This window comes from Melanerpes formicivorus, unplaced genomic scaffold (assembly GCF_026170545.1).
Source record: "Melanerpes formicivorus ecotype bairdi unplaced genomic scaffold, bMelFor1.0.p_v2 SCAF_49, whole genome shotgun sequence".
Lineage (NCBI taxonomy): Eukaryota > Metazoa > Chordata > Aves > Piciformes > Picidae > Melanerpes > Melanerpes formicivorus.
The window spans coordinates 4,712,595-4,735,535 of record NW_027142401.1 but is presented as its reverse complement, the minus strand read 5'-3'; the positions used below and the strand labels follow the sequence as shown (position 1 = coordinate 4,735,535).

At 41.9% G+C, this 22,941-nt stretch overlaps 1 protein-coding gene across 11 annotated transcripts in view; it reads left to right on the top strand.

Moving 5' to 3' along the window:
• Positions 1–22,941, top strand: part of RALGAPA1 (Ral GTPase activating protein catalytic subunit alpha 1) — a 155,809-nt gene that overhangs the window by 78,509 nt on the left and 54,359 nt on the right. For all 11 annotated transcript variants that reach the window (XM_068160385.1, XM_068160384.1, XM_068160383.1 and 8 more), the window contains 5 exons: positions 1,201–1,309; positions 6,641–6,751; positions 8,142–8,210; positions 10,103–10,237; positions 12,916–13,099. In XM_068160385.1, the coding sequence (XP_068016486.1) occupies positions 1,201–1,309; positions 6,641–6,751; positions 8,142–8,210; positions 10,103–10,237; positions 12,916–13,099 (608 nt within the window). The remainder of the gene's footprint in view (positions 1–1,200; positions 1,310–6,640; positions 6,752–8,141; positions 8,211–10,102; positions 10,238–12,915; positions 13,100–22,941) is intronic.

The following is a 22,941-nucleotide window of genomic DNA, read 5'->3' as shown; positions in this document are numbered from 1 at the left end:
ACTAATAGTATATAGGACAAATATCTTCTACTGGAAAACAAACTCTTCAGTGCCTTACAACATGTCAGAAGATTTCTTCTAATTTACTTCCTTTATTGTGACCTAGACTTAGAATGCCTTTCAACTTTTACTCCATGTGCAGTATTTGCCAAAGCTGTATATTATTTTTGTCACTTGTTTGTTAGACTTCTTCAAGCTTATCTTTATTCTTTAAATTGTATTAAGCAAAGTATTTTGGAGGCAGTCTGAGATTTCAGTGAGATTTCAGTCAATTGAGATTTCAGTGACAAAGGTGGTTTGACATCTTATTTACACTATCACACACAATTAAATCCAAGATGTCTTTTTGCTACTTGTTAGCGGTTTCCCAATTCTGTGTACCCTTGAAATCCTTTTTCTGCAGCACAGGGTTCATACCCTCTTCTTTTTCTGTTTCTACTCTAGCATACATTTTCCCCTTCCCAGATACACTGCTTTGTGGTTCCCATGGCCAGCTTTCATCTTCTCACTCTTGGATTACTCTCCAATTTTATCCAGAGGACTTTGAATTCTAAAGTTGTTTCCAGAGTATTTGTTGCCTATGTTCTTGAAGATAATTAGTACTGCTTCAGAGAGTCCTTAGGCTAGCTCCTTAAAATTTCTGAACAAACTTCATCCATCTCTGCTGATTTGGATACTTACATCTAAATACTCTTTTACCTTTACATTTCTTTTCTATTTCCTGATTTAAAATGAAGAAACAACAGAAGCTGAAGTATCTAATCACAATGTGTATACTGTCTGGAGCAGTCATTTACCCCTCCTCTATTCATTCTTGTTTATTGTCAAGCTAAAAGAAAATGTGTAAATATCAATGAACAAATAGCATTCCCCTCTCTTCTTTTCGTGACCCAGAAGTGCTCAACAAATATGAACAAACTCTCATGTTGGGAAGGAGGAGCTTTCCACCACAGTTTTTACTTTGTCTGAAGAAAATGCATATGAATTTCCTGTATGGGGTGCCCAAGTCTGCCTTCACCAGGGTACTTGGGATTTCTTCCTTATTTTCAGGTGTTACAGCATTAGACATTTTTTGTGTCATTCTTTTCAAACTATTAAAGCCACCTTGTTGGACTTCAGCAGGACATACCATGAATCATAAAAATTGCACATTCTTATAGCAGGTTTTCCAACAACTTGTCCTCCCATGTTGTTTTGCAGATGTGTTGCTCTTTGCAGCCTTGGTATTTGGATCTGTGAGGAGCTAGTTCATGAATCACATCATCCTCAGATCAAGGAAGCACTGAATGTGATTTGCGTTTCTTTAAAGGTGAGAGACTAATGCTTTTAAAATGCACGTTGCCTGTATGTGTAGAGATACCTTCCTTTGCAAAGTCATGGTCACCTTTTAGCATCCTTACTTCACAGTCTCATTTTCAGTATTAACAGTATGGGGCTGCATCAAGAGAAGCATAGCCAGCAGGTCAAGGGAGGTGATTCCCCCCTTCTATTCTGCTCTGCTGAGACCCCACCTGGAGTACTGTGTTCCATTCTGGAGCCCCTATTACAGGAAGGATCTGGACCTGCTGGAACATGTCCAGAGAAGGGTCACAAGGATGATTACAGGGCTGGAGCTCCTCTCCTATGAGGACAAACTGAGAGAGATGGGGCTGTTCAATCTGCAGAAGAGAAGGCTCCGAGGACACCTAATTGTGGCCTTCCAGAATCTCAAGGGGGCCTACAAGAAAGCTGGGGAGGGACTTTTTAGAGGGTCAGGTAATGATAGGACTAGGAGGAATGGAACAAAACTACAAGTGGGTAGATTCTGACTGGATGTTAGGAAGAAGTTCTTCCCCATGAGGATGGTAAGAACAGGTTGGAACAGGTTGCCCAGGGAGGTGGTAGAAGCCCCATTCCTGGAGGCTTTCCAGGCCAGGCTGGATGTGGCTCTGAGCAGCCTGTTCTAGCGTGAGGGATTCCTGCCCATGGCAGGGGGGTTGGAACTAGCTGATCCTTGAGTTGCCTTCCAACCTTAACAATTCTATGATTCTGTTCATTTAATAATCTCTGCTAAATAGCTGCACTTTTTTAAGTTCTGCTTCCCCCTTGATGAGTGTTTTTGTTTCCTACTTTTTTACAAACCTTTTTCATATTCTCATAAGTAGAATATTAAGAGTACCTCATTTACCATCATTTTGCAGACTTGCATGCTTGTGAAAAATCTGGGGGTTTGATATTTCCCACTTTATTTTCAGAACCTTTCCATATTTCTATAGAATAGCCTAGTCTTTCTGTATGGCAGAAAATTGGGCTGTACACCAGTTGTACACAGCTTGCATCAGATGTTGGGGACTAACTCCTTTTCAGCAATGGGAATCTGAAATGTATCTTAGCAAATCAGTTGATCACATCCTTTGAAGCAGGATTTGAGTCTGTGTCTAAAATGGGTAGCTGCAGGGCTTTTAGTATTAGACTCTAAAGTGCAATTTCCTGCTTTGCAAAATCACATTCATCCTCTGCAGCCTCATTAATACTCTCTTCCAGGGTTTCCCCCTCGCTTTGTAATATTCCCTAACTAGTACATTTTATCAAGTTCCTGTGCAAGTTTGGTGTTGAGCAAATGATGGTGGTGTTATTTTACTTCTGCAATTTGTCAAAGTTTGAACTATTTTTAATCCTGACATTGACTATGATTTCTCATATTTTCCTTTGACATACTGATTAAACAAATCATGAGTATCTCATTTACATTAAGCATAAATTACTTCTTGAATGAGAAGACAAATACCTTTCTATTTCTAATTTGTTTTGCTTTGTGTTGGCAAAAGCATCCAGAGCACACTGGTTTTTCTCCTCTTCCTAGCAGTGGTATACATTCACAATCGAGTTTAATCATGAAATGAAAAGCTCATAAATACATCATGAGAGAGAGAGATGAGCCTTGATTTGTTTGCCTAAGCAATCTCCTGGTTTCCTAGTAGTCAGAGATTTGTACTCTCTTGTTTTTCAGGAGAAATGAATGGATAGGGAGCTATTGTTCTAGTCCAACTTACTGATAAGTGCAATTGAGCAAACAGCATTGAGGAGAAATGTTACCAACAACTGTATGCCCATTTCTGAATTACAGAAGCATATTCAGAACTATAGCCCAGCAGCTTACTCTGAACATAGCTAGCAATTCTCCCAGCAGTGTGGTGATAGTGCTGTATCTGTGTTAACCTCTGCTGAAGTCTGACACAAAGGATCTTAACTAGCAGTCCACTCTTACACCTCATGATTGTATTATGCTCCTCTCAACAATGCTGCAGATAGTCACCAAATTGCAGAAGAGAAGGCTCCGAGGTGACCTAATTGTGGCCTTCCAGTATCTGAAGGGGGCCTACAGGAAGGCTGGGGAGGGACTTCTCAGGATCTCAGGTAGTGATAGGACTAGGGGGAATGGAATGAAGCTGGAGGTGGGGAGATTCAGGCTAGATGTGAGGAGGAGGTTCTTCACCATGAGAGTGGTGAGACCCTGGAATGGGTTGTCCAGGGAGGTGGTCAAGGCCCCGTCCCTGGAGGTGTTTAAGCCCAGGCTGGATGAGGCTCTGGCCAGCCTGCTCTAGTGTGGGGTGTCCCTGCCCATGGCAGGGGGGTTGGAACTAGCTGATCCTTGTAGTCCCTTCCAACCCTGAATGATACTATGATACTATGATTATACAGGCTTAGTTGAATGTGTGCTAAACAGGTTATTTGCAAGCAGGGAAAGATTAAACTACTGTGGTAACATACAGAAAGCGATGGATCCTTGCAAGAATGAAAGTATGGCAAGGCTACCCTTTTGAGAAGAACCCCAGAGTTAGGTACCAGGCAAAATGTCAGTTCATTGAGAGGTTGTTTCTTCTCAGTTGAGTAACTTGTAAAAAAATTATATCCACAGTTGTACTGCTAAATACAAAGAAAAGTACAAATAAAAGTAGTGAGTTATTTTGCTTATTAACAGAGTGTATTTTGCAGAGATAAGGAGCAGTGAGTGAAATGTTTGTAGGATCACTCAGCTGCCTTCACACCACCTCTGAAGACTTTGGGAAATTAGATCAGGGCAAAACAGCTGCCTTGGAAAAGGTGAATTTGTTTGCTGTCCAGCATAAGCTCAGTGTTGCTGCCTGAGTTCTTCAAAGAAAGAGTGATTTGCCATTGGAATGGGCTGCCCAGGGAGGTGGTGGAGTCACCATCACTGGGGTTGTTTAGGAAGAGACTGGATGGGGTGCTTGGTGCCAAGGTTTAGTTGATTAGATGGTGTTGGATGATAGGTTGGACTTGATGATCTCAAAGGTCTCTTCCAACCTGGTCTGTTCTATTCTACTCTCTGAATTAAGGCTTGAAAATTTGAGTGTACAAGATTTGAACTTATTTTGTATTCATTGCTGTATACCCTTCAGCCTTTCTGTTAAATTTATGTCTCCACTGATTACTGTACCCTTTTGTAAATTTTAAAAAATCTTCAAGGAGAGAACAGTTAAATAATTTGCATAAATCATTTTAGAGCTTCGTGATCTTCTTTTGTGTCTGCTTTTTGGCTTGGTTTTTTGTGGGTGTGGTGGGGTTTTTTTCATTGGTTGGTTGTGGGTTTTTTTAAATTAGACAAAGAAAAAGTATGCTCCCTGTGTTTTTAGGTAGTGAACAGCTGATTATTCAAAGACTCTGAAAAGTCCCCAGGCTTTTTTCTCAGGTATTTTTTCCTTAAGGGATCTCCAGATTGCTGAATTTCTTAAACTGCTCTTGTTTTTCCACTCCTTTTGTCCTCTCCAGTGACTTTGGGGTTTTCCTTCAAGCTTGTAAGGATGTTTCTAGCAATCTGGATTTGATCTCAAGTTCCATAATCATACTGCTAAGCTTTCAATTTTCCTTAATTTTATTTTTTTTTATTGTCAGTCAAGCTTGAACATTAGAATTTATGCCCTCCCTCCTTAATAGAATTGGATTAAGAAAACAGTTTAAGAAGCCAAGAAATTAAATCTAAGTATTTGTGAAATGTAGTTAACCTATTCTGAGTTCAGAGGTAGATGCTCACCTTGCATCACACGCCTATGACAGCTTCACTGCTCAGTAAAATGAGGTTAAAACAGGTAAAATGTTTTGGTTTATTCTTTTAACAATGCAGAAATTCTGATGTCCATCATCTTTCCTGCACAAATAGAACAGTTTTTTCGTGATTAAAGCATGAACTCCCTGGTTGTTTTCTGAGCGATTTGAGATTCCTCAGTACTGTGTTTTGGAACACTTGCTTTCAGGAAAGACAGAGTGTTTTCTTAAATAAGAATGTATTTGAAGTCTTCCCTTGGGCCCATTGCATGCTATTTTTAATTCTGTGTGATTTATGCTGTCTTCTGAAGTCTGTAGTTTTGCTGTCCTAATAACCATTCTGCTCTGATTTGTCTTTAGCTCAGCTTTGTAGGACTTTCATGTCCTAGACGAATAAAATGCACTTGTAAAATCCACTTTGTGCTCATTGCTTGGTACACAACTTAATGTTTTCAGGCAAGTGCAGTGAGGGAAGAATCCTCAATTACAGGTCCTGTGAATTAATAATTTATGGAAATGTCTCCATGTCTCTTCATTTCTTTGTTTTTCCACTTCAGAGCATAGGGCAGCATGTGCATCCAGTCCCAAGCCTGGGGACTAAATGTGCAAATGCAATCACTTTTGCCTTGACTAGCACAGTGACTTAAACATTTTAGTAACTGTTAAAGGCAGGCTCCAGTGCAGCAGTGTTTTCCTGCCTTTAAATGAAAACAGAGAAAGGAAGAATTAGGTACAGAAGCTGAAGTGCATTAATTTCCATTCACACAAGTGCTGTACACAGCAGTCACTAACAACTACGGACAGCTAGTCTCACTGTTAGCACTGTGGCTCCCGTTTTGGGAACACAGCTGTTCACTTGCCCTGGTTCTCAAGAAAGACCTTGTGTTTTTTTGCAGTGAGGCAGCAACATTAATAAACATTAAGGCAGAAATTAATTTCCTCTTTGCAGCTTCATGATACTGTACCAAGTGATCTGAAATGAGTTAGGAAACTCCTTTCTCCTTTCCCTCGTCATGTGCAACTGCCTAATTGTCTATCCCAAACCTTTGATGTTAGCTGCTAGCATTTGGTTGTGACTATCATTTGGTTATGACCACCAACTAAGCTGGATGTTAGGAAGAAGTTCTTCATAGAAAGAGTGATTGGCCAGTGGAATGGGCTGCCCAGGGAGGTGGTGGAGTCACCATCATTGGAAGTGTTTAGGAAGAGACTGGGTGGGGTGCTCAGTGCCATTGTTTAGTTGATTAGATAGTGTTGGATGATAGGTTGGACACGATGATCTCAAAGGTTTTTTCCAACCTGGTTTGGTTTGGTTCTATCCTACCCTATCCTATCCTATCCTATCCTATCCTATCCTATCCTATCCTATCCTATCCTATCCTATCCTATCCTATCCTATCCTATCCTATCCTATCCCATCCCATCCCATCCCATCCTATTTCCTTTAATTTTTGTAAAATTTAACTCTGTTCCTCCAATAAATAGGTACATAAGGGACTGCATGTACAGAGCTGCCACTGAAATGTCAGCCCAGCTTACCATCTAACATACTGCTATATGAAATGTCATCATCATTGTGCTGTGTTCTCCTTTCTAGTTTCCAAACAAAACAGTAGCCCAAGTTGCCTGCAGTATGCTGAGCATGCTGATACATTATGTACATAGACTTCAAGTGTATCAAGCTGATTCACCTTTAAGAATTATTCAAGTGAGTAATTGTTTTTATGTGACAAATGAATGTATGTTTTTGATATAACAGTAAAATGTACTTCACTGAAGTTAAAATACTAGAATATTGACAGCTATGTTTCACTAAACGTTCAGTTAGTAGAAACATCATCTTACTGATAATTAGCTGGACTTGATGATCCTAGAGGTCTTTTCCAACCTTAGTAATTTTGTTTCATGGATTCACACTGCATTTACTTGCCAAGTCCAAAGTTTAGGCTGGATGTTAGGAAGAAGTTCTTCATAGAAAGAGTGATTGGCCATTGGAATGTGCTGCCCAGGGAGGTGGTGGAGTCACCATCACTGGAGGTGTTTAGGAAGAGAGTGGATGGGGTGCCCAGTGCCATGGTTTAGTTGATTAGATAGTGCTGGGTGATAGGTTGGACTTGATCTCAAAGGTCTCTTCCAATCTGGTTAATTCTACAATTCAAAATTGTAAAATGGCTATGTCATGCTTATTTTTTCACAAATACTACTATGCACGTGAGAATATGATCTTGAAAGTCTCTTCCAACCTGGTTTATTCTAAATTCTAAATAATTCTAAATATTGTCAACAAAATGCCCTTAAAAATATTGAATACCTTCAAATGTGTGTATTTAAGTTTAGTGTGAAAGTGATCACTTAAAATATGGATCTACAATTGTATTTTCCATATTTGTGTGCAGAAGTTTGCATTGAAGTGTTTCAGTATACAGCAAAATATTTCCTTTGAATACACTTTAAATCAAAGAGAAAAGACAGAATGGCTTAGGTTGGAAGGAACCTCAGAGATCATCTACTCCAACCTCTTCACCATGGGCAGGGGCACCTTTCAAGCAGACTCAGCTACTCAAGGCCTCCACCAACCTAGCCTTGTAAATCTGAAGCACAGAGAAAAGATAAGAGGTCTCCCAGATAACCATAAAGGGAAATCCTATGGAAGCTTCACAAGAGTTTTAGCAAGGATTTTTCTGCTCCTCTGCAGTCATGTTGCTCATTAAGTAGAGGCAGGGTGTTTACAAATGTGGTAATTCTAAGAAAAAATGGAGCTTAGATAACCCCATCCACAAATGCATCTCAGGCTCCTTTCTGCACCCTACATCTTTCTGCCTGAAAATGTGGAGTAGCAGTGTAATTTCCTTGTCCATAATGCACCTACATCATCAAGCAGAATACAGTCCTTTGACACCTTCTGCAAAATCAATTTAAAAGGATTTTGTTTGAAAAAATAAATAATAAATAAAGGGTAAGGAATAATCTAATTTGTCTCAAAATAACTTCAGTAGAATTTCACCAAGAATCTAGTATTGTCACATTTACCTACTTAAACACTTGTTTTAAGCATTTAAATGGTCTCTTAAAAAGCAACTATGATGTCTTTTCTCCAGATTCTGATAGCAACTATTACCCATCTGCTACCCAGCACAGAAGCTTCTTCTTATGAACAGGACAAGAGGGTAAGCATTTTGTTTGTTTGTTTGTTTAAATTTTGTTATCTGATGTGGCAATTTAATTCCAAAGGCTTGTGACCTGCCGTTGTTGCAAAATTGAAGCTGTGCCTTCAAGTAGGGATTCAGCTCTTCCAAGGGTCATACAGTATAGTCTCAGAATCCCAGCAATGAAGGTGGATTTTGGAAGTTTTTGAAGGAAAATATGTGTTTACAGTTAATTGAGGTTGATTGTTTTCAGTAATTAGAACATCTTCTTTTTCCTTATCTTCAGTAAGCTTAAAAGCAAATAATGTAGACCTTTCTGACTTGTCTTGTAGTGAAAATATATTCTCAACTTGTGGAGAACACCTGTCAAAATCTTTATAAGATAATAATTTTTCTTCCCCCACTTTTTATTGTAAGTACATTCTTGAACAAAACAGGCTGTAGTCTCTAGATTCATGTGATTGTTGTCTTCCTTCAAAACAATTACTATCTTTTCGTGTTTTCAGTGGGCCTGAGTCTCCTAGATCAAAAGGGCTCCTTTTTTCACCTGATATTCACAGATTTTCTGCCCTCTGGAAACTGTCTCTCATCTGAATTATTTGGCTTAGCTCTAGGACAGTGGGGTTCAATGGTCATCCAAAGTTTGGCACGTTGGTGTAGTTTATCACTGGCAGCTCTGTTGTTCTGAGCCACCTGTTCCCACAGGAGCTGGCAGTCATATGTTACTTATTTTGGCCTCCATTATTTTGCCTCTCCTCTCTGCTTGCAAGTAGGAAAGGGCTGCTGTAGACTACCACAGTGTGCTGAGCGAGCCTCCTTTCCACTTGAGATGCTTCCCATTCATCAACAAGTTTCCCCATGCATTAATGCAGTCAGTCTACAGCAGTGTGCTGAGCTAGCCTCCTTTCCACTTGAGATGCTTCCCATACATCAAGAAGTTTCCCCGTGCACTAATGCAATCATTCAATGTCAAGTATCATCGGTTACCTAGTTTGACAAGCACACCTAATGGATTTCTGAAAAATTAGTTTAATACACAAATACTTAGAGCTGCTCATCATCAGATTTATTACAGCAGTGCCTCTGAGAGACAAAGGTGTAATGTGTGATGTGAAATAAGTGTGATATTTATGGTGCTGCTTAGTAAATCAGTTAAGTGGATTATCTTTAAAAGACTGATTTTGCTTGGGAAATATTTTAGAGAAACTTTGCAGCTGTTTCTCTGAATTGTTCTATCTTCCACAGCTAAGTTTCTGACATAAATTAAAAAAAAACCTCAAACAAACATTTGAAGCCAGTAAGTTATTAATAATTTGGTGTGTATGTGGGTCTGAACCTAATATCATTCTACAGTCTTTCAAAACGTCCCCTAGAGGGAGTCAGTTCTTTAGCTGACTGAGTGGCCTACAATGCAGAGAGCAGGTGGATTTGTTTCAGATGATAACCTGGTGCTGCACAGCGTTATTGACATGGGATGAAGGAAATGCTTTGTTATTTCTAAAGCACTAAATGCAGCTGAAATTGTTCACTTTTGTGCGACCTTTGATTCACTTTACAGTGAGATTTATGTGCAAAATGGCGCATCAGCCTTAATTCGTACCGCTGTAACCTGACAATAACAGCACTCTGCAAATCAATTTGGAAAATCATGGAGATACTCTTAAGGGCAGTATCTGCTCAAGACCTGCCATGATGATGAACTAGTGTTATTATTAAAGATCTCACTAGCCAAAGCTTTTACTGAAATGCCATAGGCTTTTGAGATACAGTGGCTTTTAAACCTGCTGTTACTGTAGAAGGTTGACTCTACTGAACTGAAAAAATAAAGTAAACCAGGGAAGTAAAATACAGCGATAAAGGGGAAGTAACAAGTGCTGGTTTAATTGATTTGTAATTCAAAATGTTTGTTCCAGTTGGTGGTTTCTTTACTTCTGTGCTTGTTGGACTGGATAATGGCCATGCCATTAAAGACCTTGCTGCAGCCTCTTCACACTACAGGAGCAGAAAATGATAAGACTGAAAGATCGGTTCTTAATTGTATATATAAGGTATGTGTTTCTTTACTTGGTAAATAAAAAATTCTGTGCATGGAGGAAGTTCTTCACCATGAGAGTGGTGAAGCCCTGGAATGGGTTGTTCAGGGAGGTGGTTGAGGCCCCATCCCTGGAGGTGTTTAAGCCCAGGCTGGATGAGGCTCTGGCCAGCCTGATGTAGTGTGGGGTGTCCCTGCCCATGGCAGGGGGTTGGAACTAGCTGATCCTTGTGGTCCCTTCCAACCCTGACTGATACTATGATACTATTTTCTGTAAGCTGACCTCCCCACTGTTGAAATGTAGAGTGCTGGCTTAGTTCTTCTACATTTTACTGTACCTGCTATATATTTGGAGTTGTTTGGTTTTGGTTCTCATTTTGTCATGTTTAACCAAGTTCCCTTTTGTGTGTCATATCAGTACTGGATGCTTGTGTTGTGGAAGACCAGCTATATATTTAAGAAAGGAGAATGTAGTTTTTATGTACCAAGCAATTTCACATAGCAATAAGTCAGCTCAAAAGTGCTAAGTTATAATTACTGTCTTTAGGGACACAGAACAAAGATGGGATTTTTTTCTTTTTGCAAAGGAAGGGGATTAAAACCTCCAGGAGCTTAGACCTAGTATATGTAATTAAAGAAGACAGGATATCTAAAAATAAAGGCAGATTAGTGATTTGGCAAAAAAATGCCCAAGGAAGTTAAAGAGAACAAGAAGGGCTTCTTCAAATATATCAGTAGGAAAAGGAAGAATAGGGAAAGTGTGGGCCCAGTGCTGAACGAGGAGGCAGCCCTGAGAACTGAGGATGCAGAGAGGGCAGAATTGCTGAGTGCCTTCTTTTCTCCAGTTTTTACTCCTAAGACTGAGCTTCCCTATGAAGTCCAAACCCTGGATGAAGAAGTCTGGAGGAGGGAAGATTCTCCACTAGTTAGTGGAGACTGGGTTAGGCATCAGTTACATAAAGTGAATATTCACAAGTCCATGGGCCCTGTAGAGATGTACCCAAGAGAGCTGGCTAATGATGTTGCTCTGTCACTGTCCATCATTTTGGCAAAATTGTGGCAGACAGGAGAGGTGCCTGAGGACTGGAGGAAAGCCAGTGTCACTCCAGTCTTCAAAAAGGGCAAGGAGGAGTTTCCAGGAAACTACAGACCAGTGAGCCTCACCTCCATCCCTGGAAAAATGGAGTAGCTCATTCTGGAGGTCATCTCTAGGCACTTGGAAGAGAAGGTGATCAGGAGTAGTCAGCAGGGATTTACCAAGGGGAAATCATGCTCCACTGATCTGATAGCCTTCTGTGATGGCGTAATAGAATGGGTAGATGCAGGGAGACCAGTGGATGTAGTCTACCTTGACCTTAGTAAGGCTGTTGACACTGTCTCCCGTAACATCCTTGTGAGCAAGTTCAGGAAGTGTGGGATAGAAGAACAGACAGTGAGATGGATTAGGAACTGGTTACAACATAGAATCCAAAGTGTGGTGGTGAATGGTGCCAAGTCCAGCTGGAGAGCTGTAACTAGTAGAGTCCCCCAGAGATCAGTGTTGAGTCTGGTCCTGTTCAACATCCTCATCAATGACAGTGTCTGCTCAGCAAGTTTGCTGACGGTACCAAACTGGGAGGCTTGGCTGATACGCCTGAAGGCTGTGCAGCCATTCAGCAAGACTTGGACAGACTGGAGAGCTGGGCAGAGAGGAACCTAATGAGGTTCAACAAGGATAAGTGCAGAGTCCTGCATCTGGGGAGGAATAATAAACTGCACCAGTACAGGTTAGGAGGCAGTCTGCTAGAGAGCAGACCTGTGGAGAAGGACCTGGGAGTCCTGGTGGATACCAAGTTACCATGGGCCAGCAATGTGCCCTTGTGGTCAAGAGGGCAAATGATATCCTAAGGTGCATTAAGAGGAGTGTGTCCAGCAGACACAGGTTCTCCTCCCCCTCTACTCTGCCCTGGTGAGACCTCACCTGGAATATTGTGTCCAGTTTTGGGCTCCCCAGTTCAAGCGGGACAGAGATCTACTGGAGAGAGTCCAGCGGAGAGCTGCCAGGATGCTTAAGGGACTGGAGCACTGCCCTGTGAGGAGAGGCTGAGAGCCCTGGGGCTTTTTATTCTGGAGAGGGGAAGACTGAGGGGGGATTTAACAAATGTTTATAAATATCTGAGGGCTGGGGGTCAAGAAAGAGGGGAGCAGACAGGCCCTTCTCCATTGTACCCTGTGGCAGGACAAGGGGTGATGGATATAAACTACAGCACAGAAGATTCCACCTCAACGTGAGGAGGAACTTCTTCACTGTGAGGCTCACAGAGCACTGGAACAGGCTGCCCAGAGAGGTTGTGGACCCATCTGGATGCCTTCCTGTGCAATCTGTGCTAACTTCTGTGGCCCTGCTCTGGCAGGGGTAAGGACTCAATGAGCTTCGGAGGTCCCTTCCATCCCCTAACATCCTGTGATCCTGTCATGTGCTGGAAATTTTGTTAAATTCCACTTCAGCATAGATATTATTTTAATAATTTCTTTGCAAGACCAGGTTTTGTTTCTGTAAACTTTAAGCATCTAAAGTTTTCCAACATTTTGTCCTGCCTCCCTGGTTCTAACAAATCAATTGAAAAATGTAAATGGAAGTAAACTTCGTTTCTTACAGAACTATCAAGTAGAAACTTCAGTAGTTAATGTCATGAAATTCTGCTTTTGTTCTAGGTTCTGCATGGATGTGTCTACGGTTCTCAGTGTTTTAGCAACCCTAAATATTTTCCTCTAAGCCTTTCTGATTTGGCGTGTGTGGATTATGATCCTTTTATGCATTTAGAAAGCTTGAAGGAACCAGAACCCCTGCATTCACCAGACTCTGAGAGATCTTCTAAACTTCAGCCAGTCACTGAAGGTTTGTCAAACTGCCTAAATACATGCTCTTTCAAAAGGTTTTATCTTGGTTTCCAGAATTGAAGTGCTGGTCTCAAGCAAAAGGTTTAAGGTATACCTAGACACTAGACAGGAACTGTTAGTATGGAGTGAGCTAACATAATTTTGAGCAATTACTGTTTGATTAACTGAAATAACTATCTTCTGAACAACATGAAGATCAATTTGATATGGATTCCTCTGTTCTCTTCGTAGCAGGAAGAACTGTTAAGTACTGCAGCATGAATAAATGTTGCTTTTCATTTTGCTTTCAGTAAATTCTGGGTCGAGGCAATCCCAGGCACAAATCCAGGCTGGGCAGTGACTGGTTGGAAAGCAGCCCTGAGGAGAGAGACTTGGGGGTGCTGGTGGACAAAAAGCTCAACATGAGCTCTCAGTGTGCACTTGCAGCCCGCAAAGCCAATCAGATCCTGGGCTGCATCAGGAGAAGTGTGGCCAGCAGGTCGAGGGAGGTGATCCTCCCCCTCTACTCAGCCCTGGTGAGACCCCACCTGGAGTACTGTGTCCAGTTCTGGAGCCCCTATTACAAGAGGGATGTGGAGGTGCTGGAAGGTGTCCAGAGAAGGGCCACGAGGATGATCAGAGGGCTGGAGCACCTCTCCTGTGAGGACAGACTGAAGGAGTTGGGGCTGTTGAGTCTGGAGAAGAGAAGGCTCCGAAGTGACCTCATTGTGGCCTTCCAGTATCTGAAGGGGGCCTATAGGAAGGCTGGGGAAGGGCTTCTCAGGATCTCAGGTAGTGATAGGACTAGGGGGAATGGAACGAAGCTGGAGGTGGGGAGATTCAGGCTGGAGGTGAGGAGGAAGTTCTTCACCATGAGAGTGGTGAGACCCTGGAATGGGTTGTCCAGGGAGGTGGTTGGGGCCCCGTCCCTGGAGGTATTTAAGAGCAGGCTGGATGAGGCTCTGGCCAGCCTGCTCTAGTGTGGGGTGTCCCTGCCCATGGCAGGGGGCTTGGAACTAGATGATCCTTGTGGTCCCTTCCAACCCTGACTGATACTATGATACTATGAAATTACTTGATTTTTTTCCTTAATTTTCCTTCTTTTTCTAAGAATGTCTTCCCTATCTGAGCTGAAAGATTCCTGTGAATTTTTGTAGCCTCTAATAATTTGCTGTCCATCTGTTTACACTGTTTAAAACCAGAGCTACCTAAAAAAAAGGATAAATTTCTTCTCACCTGCTTAGAACCTGGAATTACAATGTTTTTTTTTCAGAACCTGAAGATAAAAACAAAGTATCCAGAAACTAAGCTACAGAGGAGTAGCATATATTACACAGTGTATCTGGTAAATGCCAAAGAGCTGCATTGGGAAGAAAATTGAAAAAGATGAGATTAATACTGATACCAGAAACTCTGTGTAGTGCTATTCTCCCTCCATATTAAGTTGTTCCATTTAGGCTTCCTTAAAGGTACTAAGAACCAGATAAATGCAGCAGCTCTTTGTAGCAGCTGTGTGCTAACAGCAGGTGATTTTGTGGTCTGTAGTGTCTACGTGCTGTTTTTTATGTAGAGAAAATGGCTAATCATTGTGCCCTTGTCTAAGGCATGCTTCATCATCCTCAAGTACTTTTTTGGCCAAAGAATTCTTAACATAGAGCTGTTCCCTAATAAGCTCAGTATTGGATTGAACAAGTCTGATTTGAGAACTGTTGGCAGGAGGAGCTGTAATTATTAAATTTACTGAAGAATGAAGCAAGGTACTATAGTTGGCTTTTTGTCAAATGGCTGTGGTCTTATTAGTCAAAAGTAATCATCTGCTGGGTCAGAATGAAAGAGGCTTCGAAGGATTCATTCTGTCCTAATTACAGTCTCACCTATACATATTATGTAAAGCTAATATTTAAAGCATTTGCCAAAATTAACTTTCACTGCATGTTCTATTACAGTGTAGTGAATTGTAGCAGCTTTTTCATGCCTGGCATCTTTTGTGTTCTGTAATAATCTGTAATTATGGTTTAGCAGCAAATGCCGTGCAGCTTGTTTAATCTGACGATCTGAAAAGGCAACCCTGAATAGATTTATCTTTAAATGAGTGCAGTTGCACAAAGCCTCAGCATCGATATCTTGGGTTTGCATTTCCTTACCTGATCTCCTCTGCTCTAATTTCTTGTTAAATTTCTTTGAAAAAGTCATTTCAGCTGTTCCTTAATTAAGGAAGCTGCTTATTAAAGTTTCAGGGCTCTGGAATCGTCAGTCAGATGGTGAAATTTAATTGGCAAACTACAGCATTATATTACAACCCCTGTCTTGCAACCTTGGCACTTCCAGTCCACGTTGCCAAGAAGAGAATAAAATTGGCAGTGCTTAGCTGACTGCACGGCATCTGTTCTCCCTGGCATTGTCGGAGGAGTGAGAGGAGTAAAGTTGGTGGATAAGAACCAGTCTGGGACTTGATTAAGAGAGGGTCAATTAGTGCAAGCTAGCAGCAGAGCTAAATGCCGGTGGTCAGTGTCGTTTTTAGAGGAGTAAAAGTGATGTCATAGCTTGTTTTGGGTTTTGTTTTTGAAGGAATGGAAATGGACAAGATGACAGTTGTAGGAAAATCAGGAAGGTTCTACAACAACCAGGGTGGGGATGGCTGGACTCTCTTCCCTTACATCACAATCAAAGCTTAAAGTACTGATGTCAGATTTCTTGAGGGGATGCTTTTGATGAGTTCAATGGCTGTGACTGGCATACTCTGTTACATCTCACATTGTTCAAGGTCAGATCCATCACAAGTTTTATGGACACTTAGCCACAGTATGATGGGTATGAGGCTTTTCAGTGATACAGCTTTGTATCAGTGTGTAGTGGGGACAGGGTCTATTGAGAGGCTGGAGCAAGCCCTGCAGTAAATGGCGCAGTGAAGATTTAGTAAATCCTTTCAAAACAGGCAATGTGGGGGGAGAAGAGGACTGTTCCCCTCTCTGTTTCAGTAGCTTTCCAAGTCATAAGGAATTGGTTATCCCTAGGATTATAAGGGAAATTGCCCTCCTTTCTGTACATTTCAGGTAGAGTGATAGATTGCAGTATAAGATAAACATAGAATAATGTTGAAATTAACTCTTAAGTATATTACAAGTTGTATTTAAACCTGAATCAACTTTCAGCAGCTGACAATAAAGAGATCAGCAGAAAGCTTTTCTTGCATCATCAGGACTTGCAGACATCATTTCATACGCTTAGGGAATCACAAGGCTTGTCTACATGAAGGCTTCTGAACTCCAGCTAGTATTGACAACTTCCCCTGCCTGCAGTACTATAGGACAGACATACAAGTGCTGTCTGTGCAGTTAACTGCACCTAATTAGTCTGGATTCAGTGTCACACTGACGGGGGTGATTTCTCCAAGGATGGTATAGCATCATAACCATTCACTGTACAGTATAGATGTGCAAAAGCTAACTTGGACGCTCTTGTGCCATGATCTGCTTACCTGCTTCTGCTTTTCTACATGTCATTACAGAACCATAAATATATATGAGGAAGAATTAAAATGGGACCTCTCCTTCAGAGCTTTTTTGTTGTTTGTATTAAGTGGGAAAAGTGAAATTGAGGGGATTTGGTGACCCTTGTATTAAGAAGGAAGGTAGTTATGTGAAAATACATAGCATTAAACAAAGTCCCATACACTTTCTAATGCTAATAGGTAATAAAATCAGACTATTTGATAGAGTCTAGTTGCAAGGAAATAATATTCTAGAAGTTTTTTTTGCCATGACAGGCAAAACATTTTGAAACTTGTTCTTCACAGATCATGAATCTGTTAGAGTTGTGATTGGAAAGCTGTATTTACTTTGCACACAGTGAGCTATCATTTATTGATGTAATTAAATTTATTATATATATGTTACATATAAATATATTTATTTCTCCAAACACATTTCAAACTCTTCTGCATAGATCAATAATTTTTTTCCCTAATATAGTACAATTTATGCAGAAAAAATAAAATTCCCCATCTGATATAAAGTCTTTACTTTTTATTTACAAAGTACTTTTTATTTACAAAGTACTTTATTTACAAAGTACTGCTGCAGTGTGCCCAGGCGGCCAGGAGGGCCAATGGCATCCTGGCCTGCATCAAGAACAGTGTGGCCAGCAGGAACAGGGAGGTCATTCTGCCCCTGTACTCTGCACTGGTTAGGCCACACCTCGAGTACTGTGTCCAGTTCTGGGCCCCTCAGTTTAGGAAGGAGGTTGACTTGCTGGAACGTGTCCAGAGAAGGGCAGCAAAGTTGGTGAGGGGCTTGGAACACAAGCCCTATGAGGAGAGGCTGAGGGAGCTGGGGCTGCTTAGCCTGGAGAAGAGGAGACTCAGGGGTGACCTTATTGCTGTCTACAACTACCTGAAGGGAGGTTGTAGACAGGCAGAGGTTGTTCTCTTCTCCCAGGCAGCCAGTACCAGAACAAGAGGACACAGTCTCAGGCTGCACCAGGGGAGGTTCAGGCTGGAGGTCAGGAGGAAGTTTTACACAGAGAGAGTGATTGCCCACTGGAATGGGCTGCCTGGGGAGGTGGTGGAATTACCATCACTGGAGGTGTCCAGGTGGAGACTTGATGGGGTGCTTGGTTGCATGGTTTAGTTGATTAGGTGGTGTTGGATGATAGATTGGACGCGATGATCTTGAAGGTCTCTTCCAACCTGGTTTATTCTATTCTATTCTATTTTTAAGGATTTGCTGTTTGCCTTTTACTGAAAGGAGACAAAAAGTACACATTGAAAAAAACCCACTTTATACATGGTGCATCCAGCATAGTACAGATGGTGTTATGTCAGAGTTATTTTGAAGGTGGGTTTCTCTATACCTGAAGCCTGAAACTGGAAAAGGGTGAGACTTCCTTCAGCTAATGTAAAATACAAGTAATTAGGCTAAACTGAGCTGTCTTAAGCTCCCTCTTAATGTGATGGAGAAAGAGAAGAGTTTCCAGAAAGTGATTCATCCCATTTCTCCAATTCAGGCTTCTAACTGAGATGAATCAATCTGTACAGCTGCATCACCCTTTAGATAGCTAAAAGGGTGAAGAGAGTTAAATCTAGCACTTGATCATTACTTTTTCCTACATAACTATAGTTGTTTAGAAACTGTTCAGTCAAAGCTGAATTACAGAGTTAACAACACATATTCAGGAAATTCAGGTATCTTCCATGTGTGCCACTGATACAAATGGGTGGTGACAGACCTTCAGCCTTTTCACAAAAGAGGTAATTTTAGGGGCTGATAAGAATAGCCACCATGACGTGCCGCTAGTAAATCACTAAGTGATCATGTACACACATAAATTATACTACCCAAGCAGAAGATTGTAGCATTGTAAAGAAAGCAGAGGTGTTTTGACTCAAGAAGACAGGCTTGCAAAGCAGCCAGCTAGACTGCTCTAAAGTGTAATGAATTTAAACTAGAGAAGGGTACATTTAGATTGGGCATTGGAAGGAACCTCTTTACTATGAGCGTGATGAAACACTGGAACAGGTTGCCCAGGGAGGTTGTGGAGGCCCCATCCCTGGAGATGTTCAAGGTCCTCATTGCCCTCTACAACTACCTGAAGGGTGGTTGTAGCCGGAAAGGGGTTGGTCTCTTCTCCCAGGCAACCAGCACCAGAACAAGAGGACACAGTCTCAAGCTGTGCCAGGGGAGGTTTAGACTCAAGGTGAGGACAAAGTTCTTCACCGAGCGAGTCATTCATCATTGGAATGGGCTGCCCAGGGAGGTGGTGGAGTCACCGTCCCTGGAGGCGTTCAGGAGGGGATTGGACGTGGCACTTGGTGCCATGGTCTAGTCATGAGGTCTGTGGTGACAGGCTGGACTCAATGATCCTCGAGGTCTCTTCCAACCTTAGTTATACTGTGATACTGTGAAGGTCAGACTTGATGGGGCTTTGAGCAACCTAATGTAGTTGGGGATGTCCCTGCTTCCTGCAGGAGGATTTGACTAGATGATCTCTAGGGGTCCATTCCAATGCAGTACATTCTGTCATTCTATGATATGACTCAGTTTGTAGAATTTGTGTCAAATTTGAGGTGGCTTGCATTGGTGAATATTTTGATCTGCCCTCCAGAAGCAAGGAGCATGGTTTAGAAACTCACTTGAAGAGTTTCAATGTCCAGTTGTTCCTCATTAAGGAGATGCACTTCTAGAAAGAATATATTAGCATGTATCCTTTAAGTTGAAAATTTAATGATAAATCCTCATATTTTTTCAAAAACATTACTGGATTTGGGTTTGGTTTTTTTAGCTAAGGGAAACTGTCACCAAAAACTGATTTGCAGTGTGGCAAAGAAAGTTTCAAGATTGCTTTATTTTCTTTCAGCATAACAGTTTACATTTCAACAGGCTTCTCTTAATACTTCTGATTGAAGTTTTCTGTGTCACTCTTAGATCAGCAATGCTGTGTTCTGAGAGAAGACTCAGTGAGAAGGACTGCACTTTTATAAAAGAGGCAATGGCAGATTCATATCACAATTCCTTTAATTTTAATCCAAGAGCAGAATTTCCCAAGGAAGGCTGTGGTGGGACTGGGAACATACCTTCCAGATTTTAATTTGACGTGCCACTCGGTTTCACCATATCACCTTTCTTTTCCATCTGTCCCTTAGGCTCCTAAGGGAGTAAATTCATACACACAGGCACAATAAAACCATGGTGAGGTTTGAGGTCTCTGAGGGTTTGCCACCAAACAGTGCTAGTAATAACTTGTGCTGACAGGTCACTCTCATTTTTTCAGATTTTTTTGGCAGAACTTAACCAAAGACATTTAATGTACACGGTGTCAGGCTGTGAACTGTGAAACTCACATGTTTTTGATCCTGGGAACCTAAGAGGTGTATTACTTTATTTAGAATAGAATAAACCAGATTGGAAGAGACCTGCAAGATCATCATGTCCAACCTATCATCCAACACCACCTAATCAACTAAACCGTGGCACCAAGCACCCCATCAAGTCTCCTCCTGAGCACCTCCAATGATGGTGACTCCATCACCTCCCCAGGCAGCCCATTCCAATGGGCAATCACTCTCTTTGTGTAGAATTTCTTCCTAACATCCAGTCTGAACCTCCCCTGGTGCAGCCTGAGACTGTGTCCTCTTGTTGTGGTGCTGGTTGCCTGGGAGAAGAGACCAACCTCCGCCTGTCTACAACCTCCCTTAAGGTAGTTGTAGAGAGCCAAGTGCTAAATACTTGGTATAAACCTTCCTGACAAAGATGGCCCAGCCTCTGCCCATTAGCAACCAGGTGCTGGTTAGTACTGCACTGATGAGTTATTCTCCAAGCATCCAACTTATTTTGCCTTTGTTTTGTATAAACTTGCTTACAGTTCCTTCTTATATTTCAGCAGATGGCACTGTAACTTAATTTCCATGTATGCTCTCAGTATCTGAACATTTAATTCAACTTGTATGAATGTTTTTGTGTTTGTCAATCTTAAACCTCAAGCAGGTTATTGATAGTAAAAATACAGTATCAAATTTGTTTATATTGGTTTTCAAGGCCTCAATTCATTAAAATACTTGAGTTTGTCTGAGGTTTGAAATAGTGTAAAAATTAGGTTGATGTTGCCAACTATTAAAAGGACTAAATATTTCCCTTTTTTGCAGTTCAGATATAGTGCTCTCTAAAGATGGAGGAGAGCTAGAATCCCAAACATCTCTTACATTCTTTAGCCAAACCTTGTGCAGGGAGGTAGGGAAGAAAATGAAAAGCCATATATTTACTAATAGTTTACTTCTACAGATGCAGAATGCATCCAGTGCTTCAGAAACTAAAGCTTTGTCATGACAATATGCATTCCAAATGTGCCTTTCTTTTTCCAGTTAAGCCACTTATGACACCTTAAACTGCAATAAGAAATTTGTTTATTAAACATTCATTTCCATTGTGTATTAATACACAACAGAGAGGGAGGTGAGTTCATTTATACCATACTCACACATCCAAGAGGTTGCATTTTATCAGTAAATGCTAAATGGAAAAGCAAGGCCTTTGACACTGTCCCCCACAGCAAACTCCTGGCCAAGGTGTCAGCCTATGGCTTGGATGGGAGCACACTGCGATGGGTTAGGAACTGGCTGGATGGCTGAGCCCAGAGAGTGGTGGTGAATGGTGCCACATCCAGCTGGCGGCCAGTCAGTAGTGGAGTCCCCCAGGGATCAGTGCTGGGCCCCATCCTCTTTAACATCTTTATTGATGATCTGGATGAGGGCATTGAGTCAATCATCAGTAAATTTGCTGACGACACCAACCTTGGGGCAGGAGTTGATCTGCTAGAGGGTAGAGAGGCTCTGCAGAGGGACCTCGACAGGCTGGACAGATGGGCAGAGTCCAACGGCATGAGATTTAACACATCCAAGTGCTGGGTGCTGCACTTTGGTCACGGCAACCCCATGCAGAGCTACAGGCTGGGGTCAGAGTGGCTAGAGAGCAGCCAGGCAGAGAGGGATCTGGGGGTGCTGGTTGATGGTAGGCTGAACATGAGCCTGCAGTGTGCCCAGGCAGCCAAGAGGGCCAATGGCATCCTGGCCTGCATCAGGAACAGTGTGGCCAGCAGGAGCAGGGAGGTCATTCTGCCCCTGTACACTGCACTGGTTAGGCCACACCTCGAGTACTGTGTCCAGTTCTGGGCCATTCAGTTTAGGAAAGATGTTGACTTGCTGGAGCATGTCCAGAGAAGGGCAACGAAGTTGGTGAGGGGCTTGGAACAGAAACCCTATGAGGAGAGAGTGAGGGAGCTGGGGTTGCTTAGCCTGAAGGAGAGGAGACTCAGGGGTGACCTTATTGCTGTCTACAACTACCTTAAGGGAGGATGTAGACAGGTGGATGATGGTCTCTTCTCCCAGGCAACCAGCACCAGAACAAGAGGACACAGTCTCAGGCTGTGCCGGGGGAGGTTTAGGCTGGAGGTTAGGAGGAAGTTTTACACAGAGAGAGTGATTGCCCTTTGGAATGGGCTGCCCAAGGAGGTGGTGGAGTCACCGTCATTTGAGGTGTTCAGGAGGAGACTTGACAGGGTGCTTGGTTGCATGGTTTAGTTGGTTGGGTGGTGTTGGATGATAGGTTGGACACAATGATCTTGAAGGTCTCTTCCAACCTGGTCTGGTCTATTCTATTCTATTCTATTCTATTCTATTCTATTCTATTCTATTCTATAAATAACATGGTTCAGAACATTCTGGTTTGGTGCATTTTTGATGATAAAAAGAGTGGGAAGCGTTTGTAGTAGTTTTCAATATTCAGTTTTCAATATTTCATGTGTTTAAAAATATATGGTGTAACCCTGAGGAATGGTCTTGATTTATCTTCCCCTTATAAATCTCAAATTGAGGGCAGCCAGGTCCTGTTTTGAGAGGCTGTCTGCAGAAATACATCCTTTGCCATATTGAGCTGATTTCGTCTTCTACAGAGCAATAGTTCCTCAGTAGGGTTACCCTGAGCGACTTGAGTTTTGTCTGCCTGACAGAGTCACTTTGAGCAGCTAGTTCTGAACTTCTTAGGTAACAGAGTGGATTTGGTAGAAGAATCCAGTAACAATAAAGTACTGGAGTAGCAAGGTGGGGCTATAAACAATAAGAAACTCCTTTTGTGTATTTAGATAACGTGGTCTGCAAGTGGAAGGTATACAACAAAGGAGGAGGTGTCAAAACTGTATTGAAATACCAGTGCATCTCACAAGACAGATATAACTTAAGATAGACACTTCTCTTCTTCCCTCTTAAGTTTTTCCAGCCTGAAACTTCCTAAAATGCAGCTGGAGCCTGGGATTTGCTTGTTTTTCAAATGTTGCTGCTGTTAGATTGTGTTCAGCATAGATAGCCTTGTCTTT